At 46.2% G+C, this 24,994-nt stretch overlaps 2 protein-coding genes across 2 annotated transcripts; one reads left to right on the top strand and one right to left on the bottom strand.

Moving 5' to 3' along the window:
• The first annotated feature begins 2,039 nt into the window (after window positions 1-2,039).
• On the top strand, window positions 2,040-6,183 carry LOC115319047. Its single transcript, XM_042288019.1, has 3 exons — window positions 2,040-2,073; window positions 4,647-4,717; window positions 5,888-6,183. The coding sequence occupies exons 2-3, from the start codon at window positions 4,655-4,657 to the stop codon at window positions 6,143-6,145; spliced, it is 321 nt and encodes a 106-aa protein (XP_042143953.1). The 5' UTR covers window positions 2,040-2,073; window positions 4,647-4,654; the 3' UTR covers window positions 6,146-6,183.
• Window positions 6,184-23,560: 17,377 nt separating this feature from the next.
• LOC120843920 lies at window positions 23,561-24,298 on the bottom strand. Its single transcript, XM_042288018.1, has one exon. It carries the CDS (start codon window positions 24,296-24,298, stop codon window positions 23,561-23,563), a length of 738 nt encoding a protein of 245 aa, XP_042143952.1.
• Between the last annotated feature and the right edge of the window lie 696 nt (window positions 24,299-24,994).

Here is a 24,994-nt window from a genome sequence, read left to right as displayed (position 1 = left end):
TTGTCATTGCATTCTGTTCAGAACCTAACCAAATTCCACATTTTTTTGTTTTTCTTTGTTTCGAGGTTCTATAGTTGTTCATATAGACTTGATTGCTGTGCAGGTTACGAACATTGCCTTCCACTTGAAAGCTGGACGTAACCCAGTAATTATTTTTCAAGAATAGATACGAACATGTTTTACTCAGTGCTGCATCTTGTGTGCACTTGCTTGCAATTTCTTACTAACACAGTGTTCGAACACCTATCTCTGGGAGGTGCACTTGGCAGTAACCTCTGAAATTAACTTGTGACAGCAGGCTTGAAGAAACTCATTGAATGTGGAAATTTCATTTTGAAAGGTATTTTTTGAACTTGCCTTGTTAAAATGGTTTCATAGCATAAGTCACACGTTGGTTTCACTGATTAGTGCCTGCCAGAATGAATCTGAGTTACCTGCACTGCGCTTATGTATAACTCATAGTTTGCAGAAATCGGGAGGTTTAGTTTGTCATTGCATTCTGTTCAGAACCTAATCACATTCCACTTATTTTTTTTCCAGGTTCTGTAGTTTTCCGTATGGACTTGATTGCTCTGAAAATCAGAGATTGCCTTGTACATGAAAGCTGGACATGGCCCACTAATTATTTCTCAAGAATAAAGGTATGAACAGGTTTTACTCCGTACTGCATCTTATGTGCGCTTGCTTGAAATCTCTTGCTACCACAGTGTGTAATTATCTCTTGAGAGACACAGTTGGCAGTAACTTCTGAAAGTAACTCGTGACAGCATGCTTGCAGAAACTCATTGATTTCATCAATTTTGTCTTCGAAGGCATTTTCGGACTTCCTTTGTTAATTCGTAGCATAGGTCTGAAGTTGGTTTTGCTGTCTAGTTCCCGCGAGAGTTAAGCTGAGGCTCTTGCAATGCGCTCACGTCTAACTCATAGTTTGCAGAAATTGGGAAATTTATTCTGTCATCGCACTCTGTTGATAATCTAATCACATTCCATATTTTCTGTTTTGCTTTTCCAGGATCTGTAGTTCTTCATATGGACTTTATTGCTCTGAAAATCAGAGATTGCTTTGTACATGAAAGATGGAAATGGCCCACTAATTATTTCTTGAGTAAAAAAGGTATGAACATGTTTTACCTAATACTGTATCTTGTGTGCACTTGCTTCAAATTTCTAACAGTGTTTAAGCACCTGCTAACCGCTGGGATGCACAGCTGGCGTTAACTCCTGAAAGTAACTTGGGCCCACAACCTAATCAGATTTTATGGTCGCTAGATATTTACTTTGAATTGTTCCCGCATCAAAAATTAGTTGGTGTGTTGTCCGTAACTTGCGGCGGCAAAAAGCTGCAACTCTCAATCACTGAGCTGCACGTCATCCGTGACAACGGGAATCATTCAGACATTAAAAATTAGCTGCCGTGTTGTCCATACCTTGCAGTAACGGCTACAGCCTGTTGAACTGCTAGCTGCAATGATCTAATAAAACGGACGTCTCAGTGAACAATAATTATATTAGTAAAATGCTATATTTATTGTTCACTGAGACGTCCATTCTATTAAGTCACTGGAGCTAGCAGTTTAACAAGCTCTGGCCGTTGCTTCAAGGTGCGAACAACACGCCAGCTAATTTAAACGATTCCCGTCGTCGTGCGTCACGTGCAACTCTGTGATTGAGAGTTGCGGTTTTTTGCCGTCGCAAGTTACAGACAACATGGCAGCTAATTTTTGATTCCGGAACAATACCCGTATCCGTGCATCACGTGCACTACAGTGACTGAGAGTTACAGTTTTCTGCCATGCTTCTACCCAGGTCAAGTTACGGGGAAAACCGTGGGGCCCCATTACTGTCATGCACGTAATAGATAGTTAATGCTGTGACCGTGATGGAAGACAACACTAATTGAATCGGCATCAAAAATTAGCTGGCAATTTTTATTAATTTGACGGAATTTGTTTTTACAGTGAATGTACTTTTTGTCAGGATCTGATGAGCTTGGATTGTGTCTAACTCTTGACCGGGAATCTCCGACGAGTCCAGCGTGTAATCCACGGCGAAAGGCCCTGTACAGCGCTATTTGTAAGTGCTTTTTATTCTAATAGTCCGTGAGAGACGTTATGATTGGTTATTTTTGTGTTCGAAGTCATGTTTATTTTATTTTCGCTGTTAAAATATGGCTGTCTTCTTGGCGGTAGATGTGTGCTGTAGTAAAGTCCTGCCAGTAGGTCCAAAGCCGAATGCCACAGAGTGTTGAGTTAGTCCTTATTTGCCAAGATTCGGCTTGTTGGGTGCGAGTGGAGTGTCAGTTACGTCACTGCGATATGTGAATGTATTTGCCAGGAATTATCTTTACTCAGCGAGTTTTTTTTTTGTTATGTGACTGATTTATTTTAAATTCTTGATTCATTCAAATGTCATGTTCTGTTCAACTGTCATGTTCTTTCGTATAACAGGGTATTTATTGGACTGTTAATTGAATAGTACATTTGACACTGGTTAGCTGAAGAGCGAGGCTAGCGGTTTGATTTTTAACTTATAAATAATATGGAGGTAATATGGGTACATTTATGACCACATATTTCTGTGCCGCAAATACCGTAAGTCTTAAAACATTCTTTTTTTGTTTTCAAATCAACGCTTAAATGGCAAGTTTGTAATTATCAATTCTTAAAAACACCTGAAAAAAAAAGAATTTAAAGTCTTGTTGGGGCACGCGGGTCAAAGAAAATTGAAGCAAAAAAAAACATTTTATTTTACAGAAATATTGATGGCGCGAGGTGCCTTGCAATTAAGTCAGTAGTCACCTCCTTTCAACTGCTTTTCTCTTGGCATTCGGGCGTGTGGAGGAAAGGTGGATCGGCTTCACCTTCACGTTGAGGTGGAAAGAACGAATGATCATCTCGTTGAGGTGGAAAGAGCAAATGACCATTCTGTCATGTCATGGACTTTGCCTGCATAATTTGAAATCAACCTTTTGCCGTCAATATTGCTCTGACCATTTTTTTTCGCATAAAATTCTTTTGACACGCGCGTCCCAACCAAACTGCTTAAACTAATATTTTTTTAGAGGCCCTTTAAAGCTAGATGAAGGGTTGAGGGTCACTATGATGTTGCAAGAGTAGGCCTAAGCAATTTATAAATTCACCTTCCTACTATTTGAAAAAAAAGAAAAAAAGAGCTCTAAATTCGACCTTGCAATGCATGTGCCTGCACCTGCATTCAGAGTGGCGCAACCAGTTCATTCACATGCACCAAGAAATTTAGAGCGCACATCTATTGTGCAGCTAGCTGCATGATGAAGTGGCACATATGAACAGCTTGCTGACTATCTAGTAGTGTCGGTTGTGGCGGAGCTTAAGCAGGCCATAATGCATTCTTTGTTTTGACATGTGGCACATTTATCAATTATTTTAACTCTTGCGAATCACAACCTGTGTGTTCTTGGGTTGGGCTACTTTTATATATATATATGTATATATATATTTTTTTTATAGAATTTGTGCATTTTAGTATGTGTAATTTTTTTATTTTTTTTATTAAGGTTAAATGGTACTTTATAGCAAATTAGCTCCTTGTAGAGCTGAAATTACATTTAGTCAATGGTCTCCCCAAACTAAGATGTTATATGCATTTGCTAGCTTTTTTTTTTTTTGTAAAGGTGTAAAATAAACTATAGTATACGGCAGCCAGCTCTGAAACACAATGGATTGTTCACACTAATTAATCTATAAAAACTTGGACGATTCCACTTGGACAAATCCAGTTGTTAAGAAATTGCATTCATCCTACCCTTCGGGAAAGTCTGTATAAATATAGAGCTATGTCTTTCGCCACTGTGGGCAGAGGCCAGCTAAATTGCTACCGTTTGTAAGGTGGAGGGGTGATGTGCAGGAAAGCTAAGCCCTATCCCTCTCTCCCATATTGTCTGCTATAATTGTTTCAAATATCAAAAAAAAGGGGGGGGGGGCAACTGCCCCCTCCCCTTGCACCCTTGTCCCGATGCCACTGTCAGGGGGTAATAACTTGGGGATGCCATAAATAAATGCAACCACTTACGGCTGCCTATGCATACAAAGGAGAAAATAGAGAGAGAGGGAGAGCGATGTGGATTATCTTTCTCTTATATATTCATGTCAGAAGGGGTACTAATGGTTTTGGATGGTTGTGGCTGAGCGAGATAGCCATGAGTGCTGCCTAAGTGTTTGGTTCGGCAAAAAAGCAAGTCCCAGTCAACTATTCAAGTATATCCTATGAATGGCTCCTGGGATTTTCGAAAATGGTCGATTGTCTTGCAAATGAGTGTGCTGGTATTAACTAAGGACACTTAGCAAGCTGTTTACTCATTTTTAATATTGCTGACTTTACATTAAAGCTGGTGAACTTTCAGCTTTCTGCAACACATAGTTTTTTTTATTAGGTCCAAAAAAGTTGGGTATATCTTTCTTGATTGGATTCTGCATTATTGTGATCATTCAGCTGTGCTGAATGAAACATATGGGTTTCTTATCCCAGCCTTGATATTTATTTTTATGCAGTCGGGGGGTGGTGGTCATTGCCTTGATTTCATAGTGTTTTGGCATAGAATTTTAGGAACTATTGCCATATAAGAATACGCTTTCCATCAGAAAACTAAGCAACCTCATTCTTTGCAGCTCCTGCCATGGAGGTGGTAAAGAGCCTGGCAGCCCTGCTGAAGGATTCACCAGCTTCTCTCATTGAGAAGGTATGGTATACCATTCTGATATAATTTCTAACCTCTTAAACGAAGTGAAAACTGGCTCACATATCAATTTCAGTATGCATGGTAACTCAGAACCCTGCTCGCAGGTACCTGTGAAGCAAAAGCAGCCAGGGAGGCTGTTCTAAGAGCAGCCTTTCTGGCATCTCGTAGAAAAAAAGAAACCTGCAGTTTAACAGAGATTCATCATCACCAACTCGAAGAACACACAAAAAGCATTGAAAGAAATCAGAAGAGTAGCTTTAAAAAGATGAAGTTGTTTAAAAACTTGGTTTGCCAAAAAAATTTAAGAAATATTATAATGTGACTAAATATGGTGAAGGAGATGTTCAAACACTTGCACTGCACCTGTTGCTGGGCTGACAGGCAGTATTGGTCTTATGCCTTCAGCCTCTATAAAAGATGCTCTAATAAAGCAACAAGCAACAGTGTTTTATATAGGCATGTATTACCTCAGCAGACTCCGAGCATACCGAGATACATACAATAAAATGCAAATAAGCCTTTCGTGCTTATTTGGTAATTCTGGCAATTTATAAAGACAATGTGGTGTGAAGTGGGGAAAGAAAGTTTAGGCTTCAATCTTTGAGCTAGTTGAAAGGCCAAAATTATAGCAAAAGGCAGGATATGGTGTTGTTGCTCTTATTGTGTGCTGGTGTAACATGAACAAATATTTTCATCTACAAATTGTCACTTTACTAAAGTGTCCCTTTAATGGTGTGCTACTTGATGTGCTATTTGCATTGTGTTGTATTTTTCTGGGCCCACGAGGGGGCCACATATATTGCCGCGCATAATGTGGTGGCCGAGTGGGCACCACTCCTGGGTGTCGTGCAGAGGTCCTGGGTTTGAATACGGGGACCACTGCAGTTGCTTAATTACTCGAAAAACCCGTGGTTCTAGAAATTTGGTCACAGTGCTCAATGCTCAATGCCTTGAGTTGTAATGGTCTCATATATTGAACCGCCTCTACAGAGGTCAGGGAATTTCACCTGAAATTGTCAGGGAAAATCTGGAAAAGTTGGGGAATTTCAGAATAATAATTCGCTAGACACCCTGAAATCGCTGTAATTACCCCGAGGAGACTGAGTAGACTTTCTTTGGTAATTATCTTCCTTTCAAATACTACAAATTGCCCATGTTTCTTCTTCACAGGAGGAGGATCATGTCCAGCCAGCCTTCCCTGTGATGCAAGTCAGGGGAGGGGCCTCAAGTTCACCACTCACAGTGGTGCTGGAGGACTGCTCCTTCGAGGTAACGGACATTGTGGCCGGTATTGCGCTCATTCTTGCGCTATACTGGGTCCATGACATTTCCTGCTGTCCAAAAGCATCCCGGTCACTTGCTGTGATTGGCAACTTCATTGGCTTGACCTACAAGACCAAGTCATTCTTGGTACTACATTTAATTTAAAAACTGGAAGATTGAGATCTTAAATGAGTGTATTTTTTTACATGTACATTAAAATCTATTTTTTTAACGAGCACCGTATTACTGTTTTCACTCGACCTTGTATGAGGGCCTGTATGGGCACACTCTGAAAAGGCTCAAGCAACACCTTTCGTCCTGTGAGCACATGCAGAATTCTCTTCGGACATTCGCATCCATGCATTGCGGAGTGTTGTAGCTGTGAACAAGAAATGCCCATATTCGAGGGAAATAAACACCTTGCTTAAGGGATTCAATGTCTTGGAAGCTCTTTGTTTGCCCTTCTATAGAGTTCAGCGACACTACATGAAAGGGAAAAGGTAACACCTAACAGAGTGTACTTTTAGCTCTGACGTAGAGCTTAATTAACACTTCTTATGGAGCTGAAGTTACCCTTTACGAGGGAGTTAAAATAGCTCTTGGCATGAGAGTGTAGCCTTGACCACTCATTAGAGTTGTTCTATTTGCACCTAAGAGAGTAGCCACAACATTCGCTTCGAGGGTACGTACAACACCACCTGTAGAAGTCTATGCTACTCTTCAAAAGTGTTAATTTTACACCTCATTTCAAGGAGTAACCCTTACCCTAGAAAAGAGTAACACTAACTCTCGTCAAGAGTAACTCCTGGTTACTCTCAAAAGTGTAAAGTCAACACCTCATTTTGAAGAGTAATTGTAACTCTTGTCAAGAGTAACTCATTGTTACTCTTAAAAGAGTAAAGTCAACACCTTCTTTCGAAGAGTAACCCTAACTCTCAAAAAAGGGTGGATTCTGTGACAAACCATTTACACTCCAAAAAGTGTTAAGATGACGCCTTTTTTTTTTAGAGTGTATAAACCAACCATTCGTGTTTAATTAAAACGCATCACTGATCTATAGAAAATACTACTATCCTAGAGTTTATGCTATAGGAATGCAGCGCTTCAGAAAAATTTGATAATTTTTACCTTTAGTACCTGCCCCGCCAGATACAACATCTGGCCTAAAGCGCCAAATACATGTACGACGCAACCGTCCGATCCGACGTGCGGACTGTCGAAATGATCTTCGGGGGCGAGAGTTTTTGTAGCACCGGAGAGCGTTGAAAACCCTCGCCTCCAACCGTTGTATTGCCTGCTCGGACGTCGGATCGGACGGTTTCGTCGTACATGTGTTTTGCGCTTGAAGCAATAGGGAGTTTTAGCAGGTTGATGAAAATAATCCCTGGAGAAGGGGAACAAGGGGGACAGAGGACAAACACAAATCTCCAAACACAGCTAAGTGACTGGTGCGCGACCGAAAAAATCTGCCTGGTCCGGGTATCGAACCCGGGACCTCTGCATTACAGGTGGAGCGCTCTACCAACTGAGCTAACCAGGGGTTAGACGTCAGTAGAGCAAACGGGTTTTATCAGCCGCCACCAGTCTAACACCAACAAGGGTGAAGCTTGCAATTTTAAGGTTATAATTAGAATGCGATTAATTGCAAAGGTGCAAGCGAGCTGAACAAGCATGATGAAAATAATCCCTGGAGAAGGGGAACAAGGGGGACAGAGGACAAACACAAATCTCCAAACACAGCTAGGTGACTGCTGCGCGACCGAAAAAATCCGCCTGGTCCGGGTATCGAACCCGGGACCTCTCCATTACAGGTGGAGCGCTCTACCAACTGAGCTAACCAGGGGTTAGACGTCAGTAGAGCAAACGGGTTTTATCAGCCGCCACCAGTCTAACACCAACAAGGGTGAAGCGCGCGATGTTGGCATTTCGGGCGGCTTCCTAAAAAAGACTCTTCTGACTGTGGGTCTAGAAACATTTACTGACAAATTATGCATAGAAAGGATTGACAAAAAGTATTAATGAGCGAGTATTAGGGTCGTTATTTTTAGAAACAAAATCGCAAACACGGCGCATTGCGCAATAGTGCTCTGGATTAGGGGTTTTGTTTTTCCGTATCTATAAAGGCTAAGGTTATAAAACTTTGCCAGTGTGTTGCCCTGCGCATAGTTAATCTTTTCATGAAATATTGTTGTCCTGGTTAGCAGGATATATTTAGAAGAATTGCTCACACAGGGGCATTAAATAAAAAAATGCATTATTTTGAAAATCATTAAAAAATGGCCATCTTCAATATTTTTTAAGCTCTCCGAAATTAACGTTTATAATATGTACTAACAGAGTCTGCCAAAACATAATTCAATATTTGTGTGGCTTTCAAGCTATAAAGTGAGGAATAACGCCAAATTGACGCTAACGGGGTTGCCATAAATGGGACCGGTTCTTCACACTTTCATTATTAATAAAAAGCGTAAAAATGCTACGGGGTGGTCAGGAAAACACAAATTGACAGCACAGAGGTAGACGGTAGTTTTGAAGGGAAAATGCCCAATACATTTTTCTACAACCGACCCAAAAATGCCCACGGGTCGGATCGATCGGGAGGCGCCATCCTGTGACAAGCTTCGCAGCGCCTGTTTCAGCAGCCGGCGTATAGCGTCTCCGTCTACGCGACGTAAAGGAAGCAACCGGAGCGACTTTGCAAACAGATCAGCCTAAAACCTTGGCGGTAGCATGATAGAGGAGGTAGGGCGCGGCAGACCTGAACCTGCGCCGCCTGTGAGCGCCAGTAGATCCGCCGCCGTGGAACTATTGGCGCTCAGAGATCCGCCGCTCTGGATCTATTGGCGTGCGTCATAGTGCTCCCTGCGTGAACGGAAAGCGCCATGACAGGAGTTCGTGAAAAATAACAATTCATACTGTGAGGCAGGGCAAGGAGGCTTGCACTTTCGGAAAGATAATTGTTTAATAAAGGACGAACCAAATACAAAGGGAAGGAGCGTGTTCGTCTCCGCGCATGACTTTGCACGCCGGCGGCGAGAGAGGAGGCTGACTCTGCGTGCTCCGAGGTAGAGCACTGCACGGGCCGGAATTTCTAGGCCCGGCCCGACCCGGCCCGGTAAAGACACGGCCCGGGCCCGGCCCGAGCCCGACAGAATATTTTATTTCTAGGCCCGGCCCGACCCGGCCCGGCAGAGACACGGCCCGGGCCCGGCCCGAGCCCGACAGAATATTTTATTTCTAGGCCCGGCCCGACCCGGCCCGGTAGAGACACGGCCCGGGTCCGGCCCGAGCCCGACAACATTTTCAAATATGAGCCCGAGCCCGGCCCGAGTCAGAAAACTGGGACCGAGTATTTTATACCATAAATATGTCGAGTTAGAATATGTATTGTCGAGAGTATGGGTGAAATATGCGCATCATTTGCGACAGTCTTTGAAGTCATGGCACACCGACAATCCTTGAGACAAAAGTGGGGAATTTTTTATTTATGAATTTATTGAAGGGATATTGCACTTTTCGTTGTTCTATTCAATTCGTTTAAGGTAAATTTTCTTCCTACATATTTTGTGCAGAAACAATAAATTGTCCATGGACTCTCTTCAGGCAGGTCCGTCTTGCTTGCAGAATGTAGCCCGCCGTGCTAAAGTTCCGTTCGCTGCTAGCACTTGTTGCAGTGATGCACAGGATGCATTTGGATAGAATCAGAATGGACAGTTTCGGGAATTCTTTCTCGTGCACTCTCCTGAAGTCACAAAGCTCAGACACTCCTGAGCACGAGTAGTCTTTCTTGCCGTGTAGATACTCCTCCAATTCGTACAAAATACAAAGTCGGGGTAACGTTTTTCTTTTTTTTTAGTTTGAAAAGCAGAGGAAAAAGACAATCATGTTGTACCCTGCGACCGGAGTGCCCTCGTTATCTTGCCCGCACTCTCCCCCTATGCTGGTGGAGTTCATGTTTCCTTTTATCCGCTTGAAGGCTTTCTAACTGCGAGACACCTTTTTGTTTATATTTTAACGGCGCCGTCGCGACCTTGCACCTCGCTTTTTTTTGTTTTTTTTTGCAATGAACTTAGAAGATTAATGTGTGGAAACTTTTTGTTATTAACAATTTAAAATTTACGGCCCACGACTGACCAGGCACGGCCCGGGCCGGCCCGGGCCGACGCGGCCCGGAAACTTTTTTTTCCAAGCCCGAGCCCGGCCCGGGCCCTAAAATATACGTGCTACCCGGCCCGAGCCCGGCCCGCGGGCCGGGCCGGGCCCGGGCTTTCGGCGAGCCCGTGCAGTGCTCTACTCCGAGGTGGCTTGCTCAGCCAGCGACGTGGGTCCTGAACGAGTGGCGCCCTCCCTCGGTGCACGATGTTACTTGCTCGATGGTCCGAGAAGGGAGCGCTCTCACAATACAAATGATTTCAGATGAATTTGAACCGCAAGTCAACAATTTAAATACAGATTTCTCGGATCAGTGACTTTCGGAGCCTCCCTTTCGTAGGCAGGCTGGGCTGCTGACGGCCATGTTTAACTAGTGATAAGAAAGAACATATGTTTGAAGTGGTACAATTGAAACGAGTTTAATTATTCAAGATCATGTGCGCAGACTCGGCAATTGTCGCGTGCATTACATCTGCTGGCCGCTGACCTGATTCAGTCACGGCGCTCTCCTGGCACTTCGAAGCGGAACATTTTTTTTTCCCTTTTGCCTTTAGCGATTACTGTTCGTTTCTTCTCAGTGCCACCGTAAGCTGGCCACCTCGATCCGCTTTTTGCAGCCGTAAAAGACTTTACTTTCAAAGTTATATCTTTTCTGTGTCTACTGTTCTTGCTACAAACAGCTTTAGTTGCGAGGTGCCGGACTGCGTGCGCTGCCAGAACTTACAGGACTTAATTCCACATACAGCAGAAAGAGAGTCCTACTCTTGTGCTTTCATGTCCCTGAACGCTTTGACGCCAGCTTTTGGGAGGTGGATTAGTTCCATGTTCGGCAGTTTAGTGTTCAGTGCGGCAACCATCTCTGACGCCGACTTGATCACCGACGTGGTGGGCCCTCGGAGGTTGTACAATGTTGTCTGGTGCTTGACAAGACCCCCTATTCCGTCACAGGCACTCTTACCATGTCCAGTTGCGGAAAAAGTCCACTTTGTTGACGTGTACTTATTGCCCTGCAGCTCACGTAATTGGTAATTGTTCTTAAAGTGGCTTACTGCACCATCACTAACGTAGGTCACATGAGCATAGAGTGGAATCTTGTCCTCAAGCCACTCGTGCACCTTGCTAACAGCGTAGCAAGCGTGGGCGGAGTCGTGGCACATGTCGTCACTTATATGACGGCGCAGCTGCAGGTTCCTTTTCTTGTCGTGACCACGCAGGTGAATATGAAGACGACTATTTCTCCAGTGGTAAGACTGGATTTCCTTCGGCAGAACAAGCGTCCAGTTCTCCACGAAATCGAAGTGGAGCACAATGCTAGATTTCCGCAGATAATTCTTTTCATCGCTTATTGCCTTCCCCTGGAGGCGCCTGATGTAATCATGGGATGTCCAGTTCTTGACACACTCTTGAAGGTGCTCCAGAAACGTATTCGGGTTCAGTTCCTTCTTTATTAGATCGCCTTTCTCCCAGACTGCGTAAAGCACTTCCTCATCTGGAATTCCAAGGTTAGGCGCCTCAAAACACCCAACCGAGGGACATGCCCTGCACTCTCGGAGTGAACACTTGGCAGAAGGTGGACTGCACAGAGAAAGGTCACGGAGGTCTTCGGCGCTCCTTATGACGCCTGTAATGTTTTCCAGGGCGCACACAGCGAGCTTCGTGTTTGCGTAATAAACGCACACACAAACGTCATGCGAGGGGATGTGCACAACCCATTTTGGCTCGAAAGAACAGAATTTTGTAAGGCCGATGGCTGTTTCTGGGTGGGCTGTCTTATACATCCGATAAGCCTCGCGAATTTACCGCGTCATCACACGTCTCGCAATGTAGTGTCTCGTTCCGTCCACCATGAAGCCAACGACGTCCTTTCTGTTGGGACTCTGCTGTGTACAATTTAGCTCATCTTTGATATAATAGTCCATCGCTACCTGCAGTTCCGCCTCGCTTACTCTCCTTCTTGTGTAAGGGTCAGAAATTGCCCACACTGCCAGTTTTTCTTCGTAATGTCTTGATTTGCGGAGCAAATAGCGGGTCGCTGAAGGAATAGCATCTTGAATTTCTTTCGTTGAGAACGACTCCCGGAGTAGCGTTAAAAGTCGGCAGCGCTCACGGTACGAGTCCGAAGCATCAAACGCAGACCGAAGGTTGCTCAACCACCCTGAGCAGGTGCTGCAGCTTTGTGCTGAGGTTGTTGGGTTGTCTTCCACGCCATACGCTGTGGTGATTTCTGATCTGAGCTTCTTGCTCAGAGCGCGTTCAATTTCTTCCTGCTTTGCTAGGCGCAATACCTCATACAGTGTCTTTTCATGGCGGAACGTGGTTTTAAAGGTGACACTCCTGAAGAGTGCGCGTACCTGTTCAGGTCTTCGACGGCTGCGTGTTCCGGGACGAAGGTTTCCTCTGGCCCCGTTGATTCCGACGATTCCGCAGTCATTTCTTTGAAACGGCTGAAACAGTTCACGCACCCAAAGTCTGTTTCTCGGACACGAACACTTCCTCCACGGAGACGCTTCTTCAACGAAACAATGTCCAGATTCATCACACTTCGAAAGTTCCTTTGGTAAACAATTTTTTTTCTTGTGCCTCTTGAGGTAATCAGCGCAACACTCGCGCTTCGAACTGTAACGTTCGGCCATCGCAACAGAGAACACGCACGTGAGCCGTCGCAGGAGCTGCTCACGATGAAACCGCTTGATGCTTAGGCTGTGGGCACCCTTGCGAAAATAGAGAAGGTCCCAACTCTATCTCACAGCTCTCAAGGTCCCAGTTATCTCCTCTTTTGGTGTGTGCTGTTCCTTGGCGGCTTCCGTTTCATGGCCAAAGGCCACCCGCAGGGGCGGACGGATTGGGGTGCCCTTTTTAGCTGGCAATCCCGTGCCATCTCGCGTATTGACTTGGGCCGCAGACTCCTGGCGCGATAAACAGACAATCTCAGTCACTCGCAAATTTTTTTTTGCAGTATCTTTACTTATTTAATATCATTATTTTTTTTAGGGCGGATTTATTGGCGCTCACAGGAGGCGCAAGCTCTGCCGGGCCTTACCTCCTATATTATGTTACCGCCAAGGTTGATGGTTCATCTGTTTGCAAAGTCGCTCCGGTTGCTTCCTTTGCGTTGCGTACACGGAGACGCTACGCGTGTGAAAGGGTGGCGCCTCTCGATTGCTCCGACCCAGGGCATTTTTTGGTCGGTTGGTCAAAAATGTATTAGGAATTCTCCCTTCAAGACTACCGTTCACCTCTGTGCTGGAAGTTTTGTCTTTTCCTGACCACCCTGTAGCATTTTTACGCTTTTTATTAATAATGAAATTGTGAAGAACGGGTATGCGGACGCCCCATTTATGGCAACCGCGTTAGGGTCAATTTGGCGATATTCCTTTCCTTATATGTTGAAATCCACGCAAATATTGTATTATGTTTTTGCTGACTCTGTTCGTACATATTATAAACGTTAATTTCAGAGAGTCTAAAAAAATTGAAGATGGCCTTTTTTAAATGATTTTCAAAGTAATGCATTCTTGATTAAATTTCCCTGTTTGAGCAATTCTTGTAAAGATATCCTGCTAACCAGGACAACAATATTTCATGAAAAGATTAACTATACACAGTTAAACACACTGGCAAAGTTTTATAACTTTAGCCTTTATAGATACGGAGAAACCCTATACTGGCTGATTAATACTTTTTGTCAATCCTTTCTATGCCTAATTTGTCCGTAAATGTTTCTAGACCCGTAGTCAGAACAGTCTTTTTTAGGAAGCCGTCCGAAATGCCAACATCGCGCGATACGCAAAACGCACACGTGGCTGAAGTGGTGCTGACAAATGTTTTTCGGAAAGACACATTTTTTTTTTGGCCAAAACAAGGATCGGTTTTGTTGTTCTGGGCATGAAGCCAGCAAAATATTTTTTTCATCAAAATTAAAAATGGTCACCGGACATGGTTGTTTGATCTTATCTGAAAACGCCCAGAGTAGCTGACGCCAAGTATAGCTAATTTTGAGACTCCGTTTTACCAAAAGCTCTGCCAAGACAAACTTGTTACCTTATATGTAGCGCAAAAGAACCCCGAGTGCCTAACCTGGAGAGGGGCATTCTTTTTTTCATAGTTCAATTTTGTCTTAAACCAATACCTCCTGCCTCCTTGAAATTTAACATCATGTGACACACGGAAGAACGGTAGACCCCTTAATGATGGCGAGTCTTCAATTTTCGCGGCCTTTAATTTTTCGAAATTCAGTGGCTGCTATTATGTCCTCTGTGACCGATTCGAGTAGAAATAGGGGCCACGAAGATGAGGTTTTACTGTACATCGGAGAAAAGAGGAAGTTATTTTTGTTTGTATGCAAGAGTAAAATCAACAACAACAATCATGGTGTTGGCACTTTGTGAGCCTATCTCTGTCTATTGAATGATATCAATTTTGTTTTAGTTTGTTAAACATTGTTGCCCGTACATTGTGGGATGTCGTCTTCAACACGAGCAGTGGTTTTTCTCTGAAGCAGGCAGCATGAACGCGTGCCGCAGCACAACATAGTTCATTTGCAGGTGGTACCGCAGTTTGAAGGAGGATTCCCATAACATGGGGAAATCACAATTCAATGGTCTTGGTCGGGCGTGGACAAGATTTGCTCTCTGGACGCCACATGAAGCTGTTGCAGTACGTCTCCTTCTGGACCGCCTTGTAACAATTGTTTCTTCATACTTACCACCTAATGTTCTTTTAAACCTTCAAGAGCTGCAGGGACTTATAGGACAGCTCCCGCAACCTTTTTTTTAATTTTGGGTGATTGTAACGCCCATCATCCTATGTAGGGCAGTACCCGTCAAGACTCCCGTGGTAGTGTGATTGAACGTCTTTTTTTGTCTTCGGGGCTCTGCCTTCTTAACGGGAGAGAGCCAGCCTTTTTTAGTGCCACACAACTTATTCACATCCATTGATCTTTCTATTGCTTCACCTTCCATACTTCCTTGCTTTTCCTGGAAGGTTCTTCATAACCTTTTTGGAACTGATCATTATCCAGTTGTTTTAGAGAACGCCGTTCCATTGCCTAATCTTGTAAAGAGGGTCCCTAGGTGGATCCTCTTTCACCCGTTCTGAACTGTTCTGGGGATATTTCAAGTTTCGATTCTGTACCCCCTTAGTGTCCTTGTTGAATCTTTGTTAAAAATAAATAAGGAAGAGAGAATGTAATAATTGGCTTTTACTAGTTTGTTGCATCATCACGGGCACTATTTGTTTCATTATGAGCGCAAGCCCAAGCCCGAGCTTGCGCCTCTTTTGCCGTTCTTTTTTTCAGTTCTGATTTTCTGCTCTATGATTAAACCTAAAACTAAAAGTCCATCCCCTCTGCTTTGTCGCCGGCAGTGTCCACGCTGACCATGAATCCCGACCACTACTTATCTCCCGTCAGGGCAATCCATCACCTGGCGACTCTTCCGGCCCTCTTTTCGATGTCTCCTGCTGCCAAGGAGCAGCCTGATCGTTGAACCACTAAACCTCCAACATTGTCGCCTCTTCGTCAAAAACTGACAACAGACAGGCCGGTCCACTTGTGGGGATGACGTGTCCAGAGCTGATCCGCATGCTGTTGGTGGTATTTTATTGGGGTGCCTACTGTTGTCATTTGTATACCATCAAGTGAGCAGGCTACTTCAGGAATCCACCATAGGCTGAAAGTGCGCGCCCACACAGTCTCTTCCGCATCAAAAGGGTGGTTCCCCCTCTCGAGCGGGGATGAGTCCAAATGCATATAGACAAAAATCAATATGGGATCAGATGCAGTAGCCGAATAACAGCTCAGAGGTGTGCTTCCTATCTTTTGCTGAGGTCCTGCAGCAGTGGAACTTCAACAAGAGTGGGGTAGTGCTTGCAAGCCTGGTTTCAAGGCTGCGAAAGCTGAACCTCGTGAATGTTTCCCTTGACTCTACATAATGCATGCTCGGCTACCCGTTGAACTCCGGGTGACACAAAGCGGTGGTGGGGTGCTGTACGTGACCGCTGTAAAAACTGTTTGAAAACAGTACTATTAAACTAGGGTCCGTTGTCAAACACCAGTGTCCTTGGCTGTCCAAATCGACCAAAGATGTTGCACTGGGTATCCACTGGGGTCTCGGCCGATGCTTCTACCTGTTTTGTGTCCGAGTGGACCACGATCAGTATTACGCAACTCGATCTCTCCAGCGGTACGGTATAAAATATCCGAAGTCGTGTACAGTGTTGCTTGGTATCCGACCTGCTTAACCAAACCTGCACCAGAGGCATTTAACAGAACTGGGCACACGTCTTGCACCTTCTTACACGGTCTTAACTGTCTTGATAAACACCGGGGAACCAAAAGATGGTGTTTGCCAAGCTCTTCGTAACTGACAGGCCTCAATAAGTGTCATGAAGCATAGCCTCCTGTATACTGATAATGCCTGCTCAATTGCCGGTTGCCAATTATCACCACAAGGGTGCTCCGCTTCCTCATACAAGATACAATGTACGAACGTGGTTCGGGACCGCCCGATACAAAGGGAACAGCTGCAAGATCATCACCATAATCATCAGACAGAAAATGTGAACGACGTGCCCTGCCTGGTGCTTCGACACCCAACTAAACAGCTAGCGCTCTCCTTCTAATATTTGCCGTCTCTCCTCCTCACCTTTGCATTGATATAGATAAAAATGGAGCGTACGTTTCTGCTCCGAAAGCTCGTTTTGCTTCTCCAAAATGAACTTTTGGCTGCTCCAATAGCTGCTCCGAAATGACTGCGACCATTCACATCACTGTATTTGTCATTCGTGACATTTTGGTGGAGCACTTGACCCGGAGGATAAGCTGGGAATTTGAATATGCCCTTAGGTCGATCCTTGGTATTCGATAATACGCCCGAATCCTACGCTGCTGCGCTACCCAAATTGATCACGTGATGACCCGCGAGTAACCTGGACCTACTTTCGAGCATTTTAAATTTACACGCCGATGATAACTGTGTCAACGAAGTGGCTGAAAAAAAAAGAAAAGAAGCTTTCATTGTGGCCATTCTACAGGAGACTTGAGGTCGGTTCTGTACTATAGGAAGATGTGACCGAAATTCGTAAGGGTCCTGTGCACTCTGAGAGAGTTGGCAGGTATGCAGATCACTTGAGCGACCTGATGACGGAAGATCCGTCTTGGACTCCCCAGTAAGGGCGGCATAAAAAGCAGTAGCCACCATGTGGCTTCACTTACATATACTTTTCTAGGTTTTGGTTTTGATGAACGCATCAAGAAAGTCAATCCGATATAATGCGCAAAGTGTGGACGATAAGTTTGTCGTCCTGTGCGTATAACTTTTTGGTCTCTGAACTAACATGAATGACCAGATATTGACGCTTCCGCGCGAGCAGTACCCTCACGTAAAGGTTCTTGGGACACATGCTTATTATATTTGGCCAAGCCGGTGCTCGGCATCTCGACATGCAAAACTCGGGATTTAACTTGCACACGAGTCAACACGCTGTGACAACCAGCACATACGAACACCGAGCTTGCTCGTTTGCCGGTCAGCAAGTTAAAATATGTCATCTTGTAAACCCTGCGATGGGGAACGATAAAAAAACGGACGAACACAACAAAATCTCTAACGCAGCTCGTTCCCCATCTCAGAGTTTACAAGACGTCCATTAATTATCAGCTCGCCTGCACTCTCTCACTGCTTAAAATATGTGTTTTGTACGTCCATTGACACACTTACCTTTTCGCAATTTGTTTTTCTACTGTTGCTGATGCCTTAGTTCGTAATGTAAAACTCAGAGGCGCCATCGAAAAGCTGAAAGCTAGCACACATGTTATGTCTTCTGTGCTTACCTACAGTGCTTGAAATGAAGTCCGCGCTCGCTTGCATTCTTGTAGTTCAACTTGACGTTTTGCACACAAAGTTATTGTGTAGTAATATAGCTAGAACACCCCATACAAATTGGTCTTCAGAAAGCGACAGTCAAGCACAACCGTGAGAAATGTCGCATCGTTCACCGGTCGCACATGCAGGCGTGAACGCCTATGTTGCGCACCGAACAAAACAAACAAGAAAATTACTCCGAGCGCATTTGCTCGTTGCTAATAACCATGTTATGTGTTTGCTTTCTCACTAACCGAGTTTGCTGAAACAAGTTGAGAGCCTCCGTTCAGACACGGAAACTGTGCGACGGTAAAGGCTCGCCTAAAAGGAAGGGGAAGTTTGTTATTTTCTGAAAAAAAATTCTCTGCCAGCGTTGGGCACAACTGCAAATATACAGTGAGTGCGATCCTTGCTCTTCTGCTCATGAAGTAACAAGAGATGTTTGGCAAGCAAAACACTTTCTGGGTTTGAAATTGCCGAATTTCAATTGTGGTTCACCAGTACTGAACAGAATTTGTAAAATTGAGCTAAAAAAGTGAAAGCCGTTTACAACTCCCTGTAACGCCTAATTAGAGCCCAGCTCTTGAGGAGGAGGAGAGGAGGGTACTGGAGAGGTGGGTCAAGTGACCTGGGGAGGGTCAGGCGACCTTGGGGGGTCACGTGACGTCGGGGGCGGGCACGTGACCCGGGGGTCAGGTGACGGTGTCGATGCCGATGATGTCATCAGTGACGATGACGATGCGGATACCGATGACGTCATCAGTGATGATGACGATGACGATGCGGATGCCGATGACATTATCAGTGACGTCACTGATGACGTCATCACTGACGATGACGTCATCGAAGGTCACGTCACCTCGGGGGGTCACGTGACCTCTTAGGTCACGTGACCCCCCCGAGGTGACGTGACCCTTGGGGTCACGTGACCCCTAGGTCACGTGACCCCAAGGGGGGCTCACGCGGTGCATTATGGGACATTTCCCATAATGTACCGCGCGATCACGCCGACGGCCACGGCGACGCCGCTCAAGCCAGAAACGGGCCCTAAGAGCTGCGCTCTAAAATACAATCGTGAGGCGTGGTGACTAAAGCCACGTCTCAATCTGCCTGCTTATGCATGCAGAATATCTGACATGTCAGGAACCAGGAAAAGGTGCGCTAATCTCTTTTTCTTATCGCTCGGGAACATTTACGGCCGTGGTTCCCAGCCATTGACGTTTCGCGGACCCCTTGTGCATCGGCGGAGATGTTGGAGGACCTCGTTCGTGGTGAGGGGAAGGGAACGTGTAGGTTAATTATGATAGCGGTTTAATAAATGGATATAAGTAAGGGCTAGTGTGAAGTAGACTTCTCTTTTTGAAATATCTATGAGAAAACTCACCCAAAAATTGAAACGTTTCTTCACAATCTGAGAAAAGACAACTTTTATTTCAGGGCTTGGCTGATGAGGCTGCGCTTTGCGGACCCCTAGAATGACTTCGCGGACCCTAAAGGGTCCACTGACCCCCATTTGAGAACCACTAATTTAGAGTATTGTAGACATCTGGGAAGTCGTATAACTGAGAACGCAAGCAGTGTATTTGGTCATGACGTGGTGGCACGAAGAAAATGTGCTTAGTCGAAGCCGAGCCTGACTGGCCAACTAATTCTGAGAGGGCATTATGTGGCATTTCACTCTGATCGGCTGCCTCAAATTTTGGAAAAAAAGTCTAATGTTGAGTGTTAGAACATTTCCAGAAACAGTGTACATCTATGAGCATTGTACATATTGTTCAAAAATCAACAGAGTTAACCAGCATAAATGAATGAGCACATTTAAGTTGGCCAGCAAAAACTGCTACCACCAGAAACTGCTTGGGTCAACCTGGCGTGCTAAAAGAGTTGTGCATGGGTGGTGTTAACAGATTATAGGCTTCAATGGCCTAGGCAATGACCTGCAAAACGTCCTAGTGGACATGGAGCATTAAAAGGCTTGACCAGCTTAGATTAGGCAATGCATATACCAGTCAGTTTCATGGATGAAGCATGACCTTGTGCCTGCCATAAATACGAGGATAGATACGACCTGCTAGTTCGAGTGAAGTGAGATGTTTCTACCTTGCTACTGGTGTCCAAACTTTGAGAAGTAAAGGCAAGCGACCTATACTTGCTAGAGCAAGGAAACAATCTGTTTCGATGCTTCAAGTGAGCAATTCAAAAAGAGACTGGACAAGAGGCTGCCACCAAGATGCATGCGAAATGATTCAGAGAGAAGTGGGTTTCAAAGCTCGCATGTCAAGTTGGTTTGAATTAAAAAAAATAAGTATTTCGCACCTAAAATGTGGCCTCCATTAGTCTTTTAGTGATTGCAGCTGCAATAGTTTCAAATGCTTATATTTGATTTTTTTGTTAGCAGACGTTTGGTGATTAGAAATCATATTGCTGTTTTCCATTTTTGTTTTGCATGCACACTACTCAACGGGTTACGAAGAGGATTAAGGTCTTGACTCTCCCGCAGCTCCGGTGCCGCCGCAGCTGTGGTGCCCCCCGCAACTGTGGTGCCCCCCGCAGCTGTGATGCCCCCCGCAGCTGTGATGCCCTCCGTAGCTGTGGTGCGCTGCGCAGCTGCGGTGCACCCCGCAGCTGTGGTGCACCCCGCAGCTGTGGTGCCCCCCGCAGCTGTGATGCCCCCCGCAGCTGTGATGCCCTCCGTAGCTGTGGTGCCCCCCGCAACTGTGGTGCCCCCCGCAACTGTGGTGCCCCCCCGCAGCTGTGATGCCCCCCGCAGCTGTGATGCCCCCCGCAGCTGCGGTGCACCCCGCAGCTGTGGTGCCCCCCGCAGCTGTGATGCCCCCTGCAGCTGTGATGCCCTCCGCAGCTGTGGTGCCCCCCGCAACTGTGGTGCCCCCCGCAACTGTGGTGCCCCCCGCAGCTGTGCTGCCCCCCGCAGCTGTGATGCCCGCCGCAGCTGCGGTGCACCCCGCAGCTGCAGTGCCCCACGAAGCTGTGCGCCCCGCAGCCGCGGCCTCCTTTGCATCGGCCAGGGACGAGTGTGCCAGCTCCTCAGCTGGGTCCCAAAAGGTGCCTGCCCGTGGCGAAGGGCACTTTGGTGTGCTGGAGGGCACAATGGGCGCCGAGCAAGACGTCCGTCTTGAATACCTGAGGCGCGGCTAGGAGAGGAAGCTGGAGGAGCACGCTTTCCGCCTCACATTCCTGAAGAAGGAAATGAAAGGTGAAGGAACCCAAACTCCGAATGGAGGAGTGAAGGAACGAAAATAAGCTTCTGATCGTTCAGATTGATGAGGAGAAAAAAATGGGAAGGGACGAACTCTTTTCATAACTTTTATTTGTTTCATACTTGCTTAAACTTCAAAATTTCACAAAGCATTTATGAGAGTTACGTAATTAAGCGTGGCATAGGCCGCTGAAAAAAAGTGGTATCTATGCTTTGTTTGCCCGTTACTACAACCAGAATGAAACCCTTCGTCGTGAGATGAGAGGTTTTGAAGGTGCCTTCACTCCTGATTGCTTGCATTGCCTGATAGCAGCCTTCAGGCACATGACAACACATACACTGGACAAGTTAAGTGAAGTGACTATAGTCGGTTGCAAGCTAAGAAAAAACCGCAAATGCCTCTCAGAGGAAAATGTAATCCTACGCCGAGAAACGCCAGCCAATCGTTTTCATGACGTCACGATTCCGTGGACCAATCGCGATCCTTTTAAAAAAAAAAAAAAAGCTCAACATGGCTGCTGGCCTTAGCAACGCGACGCTAGTTTCTCGTGACAATTATTCTGCTTTTTTGCACCGTGCTTTACGTGCCCGAAGTTACGCCACGAAATCCTAATGGTATCGGCTTGCGTTTGCAGCAGTTTTTGCGCGACAACGTGAGAATCCAGCGACGCTATCGCCAACGAAAATGTCGAAGCGGGCGCGAGGCTTAGCAGTGCTGAGAGGTGAGAAGCTACGCCGGACGTCGTCTGCTTCGTTGGATTTCTGTCGCCTCTGCCCCACGTTGCTACTCAACATAGTACCGGCACCGCTGCTTCAATTCGCTGTGGTTTCCGCGGGGTGAGCTGAGATTGCCGTGCTTATCAGTCGCAGGTGAGATCTGTATACCGGGAGTCCCAGCGCGCTGTTCCGTCGTAGAATGGACCGCATAAATCAGTCAGTGAACGCAGCGCTATAAAACTTTCCATGGAGGTATATTTAGACGGTGCGTTTATCATACTAAATTTTAATGAGCCTAGGGTTCCTAAACGAAAAGCGAGAAAAGAAATGCCGTAAGTCCATGCAGACTGGGACGCGGTCCGCGTCCCAGTCTGTCTGCCCATAGACATTTACGGCTTTTCTTTTCTCGCTTTTCGTTTAGGAAACCTAGGCATCAAATTTTAGTATGATAAATGTCCACGAAGGTGTATCCAAATACACCTTCGTAGAAAGCTTAATCAGGCTCCGTTGACCGACCGATCTATGCGGTCCATTCTACGACGGAACAGCGAGCTGGGACACCCTGTATCTATACCTTGCGTGAGATGAGCATAAAAACTTACAGCAGTGAGTTGCTTCACCAGAAGTCGTCCGCACTATTGGTGGTGCTACAGCAAACAAATAAACATTGCGAAAATGGGTTTGTCAGCGGTATTCATTTATATGACAAGCCTGCCGTTTTCAGTTTTCGTCGTGATCAGTCGTAAGGTAACATGATTGCCATAGCACCTTCCGTCGGAATAGCGACCTGATAAAGCCAGTGATATTTCGGACTCAAACCTTTCCCTGGTGTCATTTTGGTTATCATCGTGCAGGAGACGTTGGTCAGTGTGCGAGATATTTCAAACCCTGACTTGCACCCGTAAATCACGGGCCCCTGGGGTAAACCAACTTGAGACACTGCAACACTACCAAAAAGAGAAACAACACTGCTGCTATGCCCTCGACTGTGAACACCATGCAGAGCACCTTAAAACCAAAGAATACCGTTCTTTCCAAGCAAAAACAGTTCCAGAAGCAAGTCAGGCACCGTATTTACTCGAAAATAAGTCAACCCCTATATATTGAACCCCCATAAATAAAAAGAGAAGGTAATACGAATCGAAGTGGACGTGTATAATACGACAACAGTACAGGGGCAGCAGCAACTGGAGAACGACACGGCCAGAGAAACAGCTTAAAAATAATGATAGCAGGTCGAAGTTCCGTCACAAAATGTGACGGAACTAACGAATCGACCCTCGCAGTCATGATAATGTTTTGTACTTCGCTTCCTTTTCTGCAAGGTGGAGTCACTGTGCATGCCACTGCTGTTAGCTCTTTTCAGTTTCATGTTGTTAACCGAGTTCCATTATTTTGATCTGTTTCAAGACGATCGGTATGAACTGAACACACTTGAAACATGTTTACAGACGTACAGCGCAGATGTAGTGATGGGCGCAAGGGCAGCCCATGATCTTTGATGACGATTACAAGTCGACATGCTTTGGTCACGTTGATCTGGGTCCCCCTCAGTCTTCGGTTGAAGTTGTTGAAGGTGTTGTTGTTGAAGGTGAAGTTGTTGAAGTTGAAGCTTCAACAACTTCACCTTCTTCACACTACCTCGAGCGGCTCCACACCAGACAGGTCGCTCTCAGATGTGTCGTCTTCACCCAGTTCGATGACGATCGGCTCTACATGGGCACTTGTAGCACCGCCTCGTCTGTAGCCTTCCTCCACTCCAACGACATGCGTCACAGCATTGCGCCAGTTGTCAGCCGTGACCTTTTCGGCTTCTTCCTTGAGCAGCCTTTCAACGTCGCTGATCTTGAACGATGTGTTCCTGGCTGCAACGCCGTTCTTGATCTGTGCCCAGATGAGTTCAATGGGGTTGAACTCACAGTGGTAGGGTGGAAGTCTCACTACCGTACAACCAGCCTTCTCTGCAGCAGTATCGACGCAATACTTCAAATACAGTGGCCTGACCGACGCCACGATGTCAAGGAGCTGCTTCTTCTGCATCTTGGCATCCCACGAGATGTCCTTTGACGTGAGCCACTGCTGGATCACCTCCTTCCGGGAACCCGTCGTTGGTACTGCTTCCAACCGCCGAGAATGGTAGGAAGCATTGTCCCTTACGATGACACTCCCTGTCGGCAGCATCTGAAGAACAGCTTCGAACCACGTTTCAAATCGTGTGCCATTCATCTCCTCGTGGTAGTCGCCGGTCTTTACCCCGCGGAAGACGTCCAGGCACCCAGCGACGAAGCCGTCCTCGCTGCCGATGCGCGTGACGATGAGGCGCTTGCCCTTCCCCGATGGCTGCTTCAGGCCCGTCGTCAGACCCCTCATGAAGGCGTCGTGGGACAAGGTCACGGTGCAGTCCACCCATACCGTCGAGACAGTGTGCCCTGCCGTCACCCGCGTTTCGTCGAGGTAAAAGATCTGCCGACCCTCTTGTTTGTGACGTGCAATGTCCCGCAAGTACCTCTCTTGCCACGTGATGATCTCGTCTCGCTCGATCATGCGCGAGTTTCGACCAGTCTTCTTTCGCTCGAAGCCAATGTCGTGCAGAAGGCGAAGCACAGTCCATTTCTGCAGCGAAGGGAGCTCAGGGCTTGCACAGAACTCAGCCATTATCTTTGCGACGGTCGGGATCTCGTTCTGGCGAAAAAAACGGTGCACACAAGAACTCATTGCACACAGCACAAAGTCGCCGTACTTCACGCTGAGCCGTTGCTTGCCTGAACTCGCAGGTCGCTTTCGAGAGGGTGTCGCGACCTGTCCGTCATTCTCCTTCGCCTTCTTCCTGATCTCGTGGACGCTCGACATGCCGACACCAAGCAACCGGCTGACAGTTTTACAGACCTCGTTGACTGTCAAGTCTGGCTCGGTATGTCGCGTCCGAACGTAAGCGTTCAGGATCAGCTCCCGCTGGCCGCTGTTCAAAACCCGGCCTCGCTTGTGCTTCTTGAAGAACCGCTTTGGTGTCGCCGGTAAGGCTGCACCAGGCTGTTTTGCCCAAGAAGAATCAGGGGAATCGCTTTC

The sequence above is a fragment of the Ixodes scapularis genome, unplaced genomic scaffold (assembly GCF_016920785.2).
Source record: "Ixodes scapularis isolate PalLabHiFi unplaced genomic scaffold, ASM1692078v2 ptg000890l_1___fragment_3__unscaffolded, whole genome shotgun sequence".
NCBI lineage: Eukaryota > Metazoa > Arthropoda > Arachnida > Ixodida > Ixodidae > Ixodes > Ixodes scapularis.
This window is presented reverse-complemented; position numbering and strand designations above follow the sequence as displayed.